At 49.4% G+C, this 11345-nt stretch overlaps 1 protein-coding gene across 1 annotated transcript in view; it reads left to right on the forward strand.

The window, feature by feature from the left end:
* Positions 1 to 2001: 2001 nt before the first annotated feature.
* The window catches only part of Drc7 (dynein regulatory complex subunit 7), a 25359-nt gene continuing 16015 nt past the window's right edge, over positions 2002 to 11345 (forward strand). The window contains exons 1-7 of the mRNA XM_031340945.1: positions 2002 to 2047; positions 2881 to 3108; positions 3495 to 3669; positions 5153 to 5278; positions 5778 to 5972; positions 8964 to 9122; positions 9415 to 9633. Of these exons, the coding sequence (XP_031196805.1) occupies positions 2903 to 3108; positions 3495 to 3669; positions 5153 to 5278; positions 5778 to 5972; positions 8964 to 9122; positions 9415 to 9633 (1080 nt within the window). The 5' untranslated portion in view covers positions 2002 to 2047; positions 2881 to 2902. The remainder of the gene's footprint in view (positions 2048 to 2880; positions 3109 to 3494; positions 3670 to 5152; positions 5279 to 5777; positions 5973 to 8963; positions 9123 to 9414; positions 9634 to 11345) is intronic.

Below are 11345 nucleotides of genomic sequence, written 5' to 3' on the forward strand. Positions count from 1 at the left end.
TGTGTGCGTGTGTGTGTTGCTGGAGAGTAAATCCATGGCCTTCCATAGCTCAGGTAAGTGCTCTACCATTTAGCAGCAAGCCCAGCTCCTCTTTAGATGTTTAAAAGAAACCAGGCTGCTAATATAACATCTCAGCTTCTGCAACCACCAGGATATCTTCCATATCATGAATTACAAACTACCTTTGGAGGCCCAGGTTAGCCTAAAGCACACACTGTCAGGCAGCCTGCCACCCTAGATCCTGCATTGCCTTCCAGATGTCTTGGTGAAGGGTACCCCCCTGTGGTGGGGCAGAGGTAGCTTGATAGTGTTCAGCCATTTGCTTCCCAAGAAAAGAGGAGCCTTTGCCAAATCCCATGGTGAAAATAACCCACAGTGAGGTTCACACTGTTGCTCTGACATCCCTGGATGGGATCAGGGAAGAGGGAAGAGCTGCGTGCCCATGGCACACATGTGGCACTGGTCAGCATGAAATTACCCAACTGCACAGAAAGTTGTAACTTTAATCTTCTCAAAATTTGTCTTTAATGATGGTTCTTAAACACTTCCCTTTTAGCCCACCACCACCAGAGGTACTGGAAAAGAAAGGATACAGGGGAAGTGGACTATTTAGAAATGGTTCTTTGGAGCAATTCCCATCTGTGTTGTCTGGAAATCGGCAGTTCAGTTCACAGGTTAGCAGCAGCAACTCCATCCACTTGTAAACACTTCATGGAAATATCAGCAGTCCAGTTCGGTAGACTTGGGTTAGCAGCAGTGATGAAATGACCTAGCAGGAACAGCCAGGCCTCAGCCTCTACCCAAGTCAGCAGGAGGGACCAGGACTAGCAGGAACACCAGGAAAAAACTCTCAGTTGTGCCTCTCTCAGAGAATCGAAGACCAGCAAAGATGCGAGATCAACAAGCATTGCACAGCTAGCTCTATAAGCAAGCCTAGCTCAGCCTCCATCACAGTCTTCATCATTGGGTCCTATTTATTCTCCCTCCAAACATCACATGTCCTCCATGGGTCTTGCCTCAACACGCGAGTCTGTCTCAGGTGACATCACTCTACCAATCAGGCCATGTCCGAGAAAGCATCAAGAAGCACACCACCAGGAGGTTTTTTTGGTCTGTTTCTCTCTATAGAGTCCTGACAAATGCAGCTCAACTACGCAATGTAAGGCGGAACAATACATGCGTGTCCTCAGTGAAGAACCCTTCATCACGAGTTCTTTCATGTGCCTGCTTTAACAGAACATTCTTTCTCCTGCGTCTGCTTCAGCTAAACGTTCCTTCATGTGTCTGCCCCAGCAAAACACCATCGAACACAACTGACTTCCCAAAGAACCCTGAAGTTTCCACTTCAGAAAGTAGCCAGATAGTCGGGAGGTGATGAGCTTTCAGCATCTACTGCTTTTGTTTTTGAACTAAGTACTTCATGTGCTGATTTGAAGGACATGACTCCCATAGGCTCCTACATTTGAATGTTTGGTGGTCCCCCATGGGTGGAACTGATTAGGGGCAGGAGGAATGGTTTCTCTGAAGGAGGTATGGCTTCATTGGAAGAGGTGTATCACTGGGGCTGGGTTTTGAGCTTTCCAAAGTCCGAGCATTCTCGGTTAGCTATCCCCACAACCTCCACCTGGTGCCTAGAGATCAGGATGTAAATGCTCAGCTACTGCTCTGCTACCAGACCAGCCAGCCTGCTGCATGCTTGCTGACACGATGATCATGGATTCTAACCCCCTGGAACCTTGAGCCCCAATAAAATCTTTTATATGTTGCCTCACTCACATATCTGGGACAATAATTCACTGGAGGTTTTTAATCATTTAATAATGCTGCATTTGACAACTGGCTCACAAAAGTCCCTAAAAGCTTGGTGATCATCTCTTGTATTCTCAAACTCTACCATCCAGCACACTATGGTGGTAGTGGTGGTGGAGAAAATGGAAGCTTATGCGATCACAGGAAACTACATTTCCCAGAAGCCTCCTCTCCCAGGGCCTGCCCCCCCCCCGTTACCATAGAGACAAGCAACAGCTAGTAAGGCTCTTCTTGGAGGGTAAGAAGGGAATTGGGATCTGGGGATGGCTGGACCTGCTTGAGATAGGGAGGGTGGGACCAGGGAAGCAAAGTATTCCTTCCTGGGGTCTCCTAGCCCTGACCTGTTGGGGAGGACCGTTTTGTGGAGAGGAGAAGGCCCTGGGAAGAGGCGCTGGTAGGACACTCTGGGTCACTCAGGAGCTAAGAAGGTAGCCTGTGTGGGGAGTAGTGTTGTAGGTCTGGACTCTGACCTACTTTGATGGCCCAGTCTGTGACCTTGAGCCCCAGCTAGCGCTGGCAGGCCCACTGACACCTTGATCTTTCTGTCATGTTTTTTCCCTTGCTCCCCATCCCCTACTCTTCCCCTTCCATAGCTCCCCGTTTACATGGGTTTCAAAGCCAGAAATACATGGGTTCCAGTCAAAGATCTGCTCTCTGCTGACTATAACTTGGATGATTCTCTTAGGTTCTCTAGTCCTTGCTCTTCTTATCTGTAGAATGGGTCTCGTAGGACTAATTACATCCTAGTCTCTCTGAAGGATATCATTTTTATGTAGCCCCAGGGCTTAGCACACAATAGGTGTCTAGTGAGCTGTGAATACCGTACAGTACGTTACCCATTCCTTGGTTGTCTCCCCTGTGCCCAAGAGGCAGCAAGCGGCTTTCAAAACCAGACCATGCTGCTGGGTTGGAGGTTTGTCCATGCCTGGTGGAAGGGATGCTTCCAAGGAATGTTGTTTCTCCTCTGTGAGGAAAAATACCTCCAGCCACTCAGCATGCACGAGTGGTCTCCGTGACTTCTTCATGATGGACAACAGCCATTTTGAGCATATTTGCTTTTTCCCTGCCGAGATCCTCATCTCTAGCTGTCAGGATGGAGGTGCTGAGGGAGAAAGTGGAGGAGGAGGAGGAGGCTGAGCGTGAGGAAGCAGCCGAAAGGGCAGAACGGGCTGAAAAGGTGGAGAGAGTAACGAAGCCAGCCGAAGTGAGCAAAGAGGAAACCATCATGACCCAGGATGAGCTTCGAGACCTGGAGGGGAAGCTAATGGCCATCGAGATCCCTACCCCAGCTGATCACACGTGAGTGTCCGGACTGGGGCTTCCCACCCCAAAGCTGGCACAGTCCGAAAGGACAAGACATAAGGAGGACCAAGGCACATCTGGGCCACGAGGGGGGCCATAGAGGGATATGGTTCAGTTTGAGGTTCTACTCCCAGACTAGCTCACCTTCCTCCAGCTGAGTGACGGGGATGGGGTGGTGGGGAAGGCTGTCAACCTTTTATGGCCTCCATTACTTTGTCGGTGTAAGAGTGAAAGTGTGAGTAGTGGCAGTCTCCATGGAGTTGTGAAGATTGAATGAAGGCAAGGCAAAGTCAAAGACAGCTCAGGCACTTTGGGGGGGAGGGGGTTCCTGGGGTTCCAAGCATGGCCTCACCCAGGTGATTGCTATCTCTGCTGGAGCACAGGACCTTAAGCCAGGCCCCCATTGATGTCTCCAAGCTGCCTCCTTCCTACACCACCAACTCACTGAAGGAGGAGCACCTGCTGATGGTGGCGGACAACTTCTCCCACCAGTACAGCCACCTGTGTCCAGACCGCGTGCCTCTCTTCTTGCACCCACTAAATGAGTGCAATGTACCTGTAAGCCTGGGCTTGGAGGGCAGGGCCAGAGCAGGAGTGGGGAGGGGTAGGGGTAGGGGTAGGGATGGGACATATCCACTTCTACACTGTCTCTGGGTCAAATTCCAGCTGTCCTGCGGAAGCTCCTGTGAATTAGCTCTGGCCTGTCAGGGGCCAGATACAGACTACCCCGGGAGGTGGGAAGGGGTGCAGGCCTGGGATCTGAATTGGAAGCTGTATCTGAGCCCAGGGCCTGACACACAGTAGGCTAGCGCCCTGAGCTGCATCTCCAGCCTTTTTAGTCTTAAGGTGGGATGTTACTATGTAGCCCAGGATGCCCTTGAACTAGCTGTGGCTTTCAGTGTTGACTATAACACATTCTTGGAGACCTTCCATGCCTATGTATAGGGCAGCCATGGATGGGGAAAACTGAGGCTCAGGGAGCTACCTGGGGCCATGTGGAGGGTAGACCTACTCTGCTCCACTTTTTCTTGTTGCTTTGCGCTTCCCTTGAGGGGTCGGTACCTGCTACTGGAGACCACCCTGGTCACTAGCTCCCTCTGCCTAGAACCTCTGTGGGCCTCTGAAAAGGTCTCATCCTGGTTGGAGATCCATGTCCTTTAGCCCTTTCTTATTGAGCAAATTTAGACAATTCACGTAGTGTCTTAGTCAGGGTTCTCTAGAGTCACAGAGCTTATGGAATAGCTCTATATAGTAAGGAAATTTATTGGAATGATTTATAGACTGTAGTCCAACTAACCCAACAATGGGCAGCTGTGAATGGGAAGTCCAAGAATCTAGTAATTGCTCAGTCAATTTCTAGAAACACTGGGTGTTTCAGCTGGTCTTCTGTATAAGCTAGAATCCTGATGAAGTAGGTTCCAGCAGATGTGCTGGCCAGTAAGTGCAAACAGGCAAAGAGGAACCAACTCTTCCATTGTCTGTCCTTATGTAGGTCTCCATCAGAAGGTATGGCTCAGATTAAAGGTGTGTACCACCATACCTGGACTTGGAACTTGTTTTGTCCCAGGCTGGCCTTAAACTCAGAGATCTGCTTGCCTCTGTCTCCTGGGATTAAAGGCATATACTACCTTGCCTGGGCCTAAACTTTCAGTGGTCACTATGCCTCAATATTTGGATCACATTTCTGGACTGTAGTTAATTCCAGATGTAGTCAAGTTGACAATCAGGAATAGCCATCATACTTGGTCTCTCTGGGCTTGAAAAGAAGGGATTTTTCCTGTCCTTCCAGCCCAGATCCAGAATAAGCTAGTATTATCTATCCCCCGGAGAATGATGTGAATGGGTGCTTCTCTGCCATGGCCTCCTCCACTGGCCAATGCCAGTCCTTCTCTGCAAGAGACTGCTCCACCACCCTAAGGCCCAAGAACCAAGTCTCTTCAGGGTTCCCCTGAGAATTCAGGAAATGAGGCTGGACCAGCTAGGCATGGACCCTCACAGGACCCTGCTATACAGGGTCCCTGGCAAGATCTCTCACTTGCAGAAGTTCGTGAGCACCACCCTGAGGCCCACACTGATGCCCTACCCTGAACTCTACAACTGGGACAGCTGTGCCCAGTTTGTATCTGACTTCCTCACCATGGTCCCACTGGCTGATCCCCTCAAGCCGGTAAGTGCTACTCCCTGGTTCCATAGAGCAAGCCCAGCAGGCTTACCTGGGTGCTAGAAGGTCAGCCACGCTCCAGCCTTCTGAGACACCGGTAGGGGAAAAAGAGAGAGAGACAACCACTGACCCAAGGGTACATAGCAAGCCTGGTCTCTTGCCTGCTGGATTCTACCTCAGTCTCCCTTTTTAACTTCAGGAGGGACAGCAAAGAGCTGGGGGACACCAAACTGCCTATAGCCTTCAACCCCATCTCCGGGCTTCTGAAACGTTCAGAGATTGAGAATGGAAGGAGACAGGAAAGAGGGGTGAATAAGCAATTATTGATAGGAGAAGGAGAGCCCACCAGTTCCTTAAAATGGCAGACACATGTAGGTTATGTGGGTCTGTTTGTAGCATTTCCTCAAGAGGCTCTGGATGCAACAGGGGCCCTTCTCCTAACAAGTGGGTGGTTGAGTGGTGAGTGGCAAGGGGTCTGTCGAGCCGATGCATGTGTTGTGTTCAGCCCACACACTTATATTCCTCGACCACCGTGCTCAAGTGCCAGAAGGGAAACTGCTTTGACTTCAGCACCCTGCTCTGCTCCATGCTGATTGGCTCCGGCTATGATGCCTACTGTGTCAATGGCTATGGCTCACAGGACCTGTGCCTCATGGACCTGACAAGGGAAGTGTGTCCGCTCACTGTGAAGGCCAAAGAGGTATGCCTGACACTGGCAGCCAAAGAATGCACAGTCCTGGGGCTGCCCATCCACTTCAGAAGATCGGGGCTCTACCATGACCATCCTTAGAGGAAACAAGAACTGGGTCTCTGCCCTGGCCACCTTAGGGAAGTGAGGGCGGGGTCTCTGCCCTGGCCACCTTAGGGAAGTGAGGGCGGGGTCTCTGCCCTGGACATCCTTGGAGAAGTAGGTTCCCATGCAGGCTGTCCTTATCCTTATGGGTTCCTGCTTCATCACCATGCATCCGTTGTTGCTCCAAACTCCCTCTTGCAAACCTTTGGTGATTTCTCTGTCCTCAGCACCACCCTCAGCCCAGTTCTCCAAACTGTGGTCCCTCTTGCCTTAGCTCAGTTTAAGACATTGTTCTCCCACTGGGCAAATTTCATAACTCAGATGATTTCTGCCTTATATACAACTTACCCACTTCCCCTTGCACCTGATAAAAGCCTGTCCTGTCCTTTTAGTGGTGGGAAACAATGGCCAAGGAGTGCTTGATTCTTAGCCCTCCTCCCACTCAGACAGACAGACAGACAAGACAGACAAGACAGACAGACACACACACACACACCTGTTACAGTTTCAAGATGGAACCAAGAACCTCACCTGTGCTGGGCAAGCATGCTACTCTGAGTTACATCCCCAGCCCGTTTAGTGGGAAAAAGTTAGCACTGGCCCCAGTGAGTGACGTTTGAGTTTTCTGTCTGCTCTTTAAGAAAGTGATAAGCACTAGAGTTTCTGCCAACAAAAGAAGCAGTTTTTAAATTTAAAAATATGAAGTACTGAGTATGAGTGTGGTTATGGTTGTGGGTAATGAACATCACCTGCATATGAACATATACATATATGTTTCGTGCCAGAATCACATAGACAACAACAATGAAAGCCAAAAAACCCCAAATCTCTTTCCACTTGAAAAAAACACCATGCAGCAAGGCGGTGGTGGCGCACGCCTTTAATCCCGGCACTTGGGAGGCAGAGGCAGGCGGATTTCTGAGTTTGAGGCCAGCCTGGTCTACAGAGTGAGTTCCAGGACAGCCAGGGCTATACAGAGAAACCCTGTCTCGAAAAGCCAAAACAAAACAAAACAAAACAAAAACAAAAACAAAAAACAAACCACCATGCAGAGTGCCCAGGAAGAGCTTTCTACATCCTGGGTGGATTCCAGGGCTCAGTGACAAGGGGCAGGCCCCTCTACAGCTGAAGGATGGAGGCCCAGAGATCTGAAGCACTGAACAGCAGGTCAAGAAAAGAACTCTCCACCTACCCTTCTCTCTCCTGGTTTTTCAAGACAGGGTTTCTCTGTGCAATAGCCCTAGCTGTCCTTGGACTTGCTTGTAGACCAGGCCAACCTCAAACACAAAAATCCCCCTGCCTCTGCCTCCCAAGTTCTGTGATTAATGGGACCATAGCAACTATTAATAAGGAGAACATTTAATTGGGGCTGGCTTACTGTTTCAGATGTTTAGTCCATTATCGTCATGGTGGCACACAGGCAGACATGGTGCTGGAGAAGGTACTGAAAGTTCTACATCTGTCTTAGTCAGGGTTTCTATTCCTGCACAAACATCATGACCAAGAAGCAAGTTGGGGAAGAAAGGGTTTATTCAGCTTACTTCCACATGGCTGTTATCACCAAAGGAAGTCAGGACTGGAACTCAAGCAGATCAGGAAGCAGGAGCTGATGCAGAGGCCACGGAGGGATGTTTTTTACTGGCTTGCTTCCCCTGGCTTGCTCAGCCTGCTCTCTTATAGAACCTAAGATTCCCAGCCCAGGGATGGCACCACCCACAAGGGGCCCTACTCCCTTGATCACTAATTGAGAAAATGCCCCACAGCTGGACCTCATGGAGGCACTTTCCCAACTGAAGCTCCCTTATCTGTGATAACTCCAGCCTGTGTCAAGTTGACACACAAAACCAGCCAGTACAACATCCCAATCTGCCGGCAGCAGGAAAAGAGAGAAACACTGGGCCTGGCTTGAGTATTTGAAACCTCAAACCTGCTCCCCCTCTCTCCCTGTGACACACCTCCTCCAATAAGACCACACCTACTCCAACAAGGCCAAACCTAATAATACTACTATCTATAAGCCTATGGGGCCTATTTTAAATCAAACCACCACACAAGGAATGAGCAAATGCTCTCTTACATTTTTTCCCCCTTCCATGGCCTCTGAGCTCACATCTCCTAGCTGCCTTGTTTCAGAGGCAGTACAAAGAATCAAATTTATGCCAATAAGTAATGTAGGTAGAGAACTTTCTGGATGACAAACAGGTTTAATATGGGCTTGGGTTGACTCAGTGGCTATTCATGGCACCCTGGGTAGTTGGTGTTATCACTCTTAGTATACAGAAAGATAAAATGGCATGCTCAAGAAGAAAATGTGATAACATATTTTGGAGGATGGAGACCCAGGGATGGAAGCCTGGGTCTGATTCCCCAAGATTGGAGATTATATTTCTTTCACAATCATAAGCCCACCTCAGCAGCTCCTGGAGAGTTCTTTCCTGGAAACACATATCATTTTGTACTTAATTATATACACACATGTATATACATGTAGAATCATACTCGTTCACTTTTCCTTCCTGGCCCAGGAAACTTGAACTTGGTTGAAATCTATGTATGAACTCTCCCAAGGATAATCCCTGAAAACTCTTAGCCCGGACTATCTGCCCCACCTTCTGTCTGGGATCCAGATCAACTGGACTGGCCCCGTGTGTGTGTGTGTGTGTGTGTGTGTGTGTGTGTGTGTGTGTGTGTGTTCTCGTGCCAGGCTGGTGGGGAGATCTTTAGTATTCTCAGCCGTGCAGCTAGGCTTGATCAGTAAAGAGGACTCCTGCTCCTCCCTACAGGTAGGTCCTGGAGCTGGGGCGGCAGCTCCCTCTTCTGTCAGGTCTAGGCCTGATCCCCTTAAGCCTGTAAAGACTGCAGGTGGGAGTTCGACTTTCCACTCTTCTTGGGTGACAGATAATCAAGAAGAAAGAGAAGGCAGTGCCTAAGAAATACGCCATCAAGCCGCCCCGGGACCTGACCAGCAGGTTTGAGCAGGAGCAAGAGGAGAAGAGAATACAGGAGATCAAGGATCTAGAACAGAAGCGGCTTAAGGAAGAGGAAGATCGCCTCCTGGTGGGTCTCCACGGCCCTGCACCCAGTCATAGCTAGTCAAGGTGGGCCCAGTGGATAATGTACCAGGGCCGAAAGGCCTTCCCTTAAGATTCACTAAAGCGCTCCTTACCCATAGAATATTGCCTTTCTTTGGATGAAATATCACCCAGGGTGCCCCAAAGAGTGAGCCACAGATCCGGGCTCTCCCACCCCCACCCCACCCCGGCCATTTTAGTGGTTGAAACCTGGAGTTCTGAGGAATGTTGGAGAGAGAGTTCCCCTTAGCTGGTGGTCACCCACCTTCCCTGTGTAGGAGGCAGAGAAAGCAAAGCCCGATCACCTGCATGGCCTGAGGGTGCACTCCTGGGTCCTGGTGCTGTCAGGAAAGCGCGAGGTGCCTGAGAGCTTCTTCATCGACCCTCTGACTGGGCGCAGCTACAGTACCAAGGATGACCACTTCCTGGGCATCGAGAGCCTCTGGAACCACAAGAACTACTGGATCAACATGCAGGACTGCTGGAACTGCTGCAAGGTGTGCCGGAGTCAGGGGAGCGGGTAGAGACCAGGGATTGGGGGCCGTTGGGGATCTGGCCACCTACCCCTTGATAGCAGGGCTCTATATGGTGGAGGTCTCAGAATCCACAGCCCCGGCTATCAAGGACCATTCTGGCAAGATGAGTTTCTCCAGTTTGCTGTGTGCATCCTTTTTAACCCATGTGCTATTGGTTTATGAGAATAAACTCTGGGTGGAAGCATAACATCCGTGCAGGAGTGTGTGACCATCAAAAGTGCCAAGCACACTGTCCACCGAAGGACCTGCTTCCTGCACCCAGAATAAGAATACAGTCCATACCTCAGGAATTCTCTTGTGTAAAATGCTTGCTCCCAACCCTAAAAATCCGAGTTAGATACTAGGGGCCCACATGGTGGAAAGAGAGAACTGATTCCTGGAAATTGTCCTATGAGCTGCATATTTACACACACACATGAAAAGGTGCACAATTGTACGTATATGTCTTATTAGATTGGTTTGTGATAATGAACTCCCCTACATACCAGGACCTGCCCACTCCCATCCATTAACCCCTCCACCCACAAGCTCTATGGTCCACCAGGTGCTTATCATGTACAGGGCCTGGGTTGATCCTCAACACTACACAATGAGGAAAAAGTCGTTTATACAAACCAACACTCTTCACTTGAGAAGGATGCATAGGTCCAGTGACAGGGAGACATCACTGAAGGGTGGGGGTGGGGGCAGGTGGTATGGGCTGCAGGGGTGGAGCCAGTGCTGACTTCTTAAGGGTCCATCAGCTTATTTAAGACAGTTCATCAGCTGAGTCGTATGGTGTGTACCCTTCGTGTTGGATTTGTTAAGCCATGGAGATGTTTATGAGATCCGTCCATTTTCTGCAGGCAATGCTTTGCTCGTGTTTGCTGTTCATTAATTCCCTGTTCTTGAAGCAAACCAGAACTCGTTTTCTTGTTTTAGAGTGGCATGTTTAGATGGTTTCTAGCACGGGATTATTTGGGATAGTACTGCAGCGAGCATTTCCCTATGTGCATTTCGGGGAACACACACATTCCTGCCTCTGATGGGTCAAGACTTAGGAAAGTCACATTTCACCTTAATAGATTCTTATTTGGCAAAAATGACCACATCAAAGGAGCACTCTGTGAGAGTCTGCCCAGCCTTCTGCTCCTTAGTAACACTCAGTGTTTGCTTAGGAGGATCTGAGATGGGCTCCCAGGCTAGGCCAGCTTGCCCTGGACCACAGTCTTCTGCATTAGCCTCCCACACGCTGAGATGTGCACAGCGAGGCCTGCTTGTTTTGCCGTTCTGTGGGCAGAAGGTGATGTTACATTGTTTTAAAACCACAATTGGCTTTTTGAAGACGGTCCTCATATGCAAGAAGTCTAACACCTGTTTATTAATTCTAAGAATTAGAAAGGCTCTAGGGCTGTTCTATCTGCGAGGTCAGCTTTAATCCTTTTCTGGGTGACTGTCTAGAGAAGCAATGTTGTTTCTTCTTTGGACGTCATCTAGGTCTAGTGTTCTCTTTGTGGGAGGCTTTCAATGACACATTCAGTTTGGATAATTCATTTATTTGGCAGTGCTGGAGATGAAACCTAAACCTTGAGTATTCCAGGCAAATGCTCTAGCATCAAGACTCGCACACCCAGCCAGGGCATTTATTCTTGAGTAATTTCTGGTAGTTTCTTTTCTTTTCTTTTTCTTTCTTT

This window comes from Mastomys coucha, unplaced genomic scaffold (assembly GCF_008632895.1).
Source record: "Mastomys coucha isolate ucsf_1 unplaced genomic scaffold, UCSF_Mcou_1 pScaffold22, whole genome shotgun sequence".
Lineage (NCBI taxonomy): Eukaryota > Metazoa > Chordata > Mammalia > Rodentia > Muridae > Mastomys > Mastomys coucha.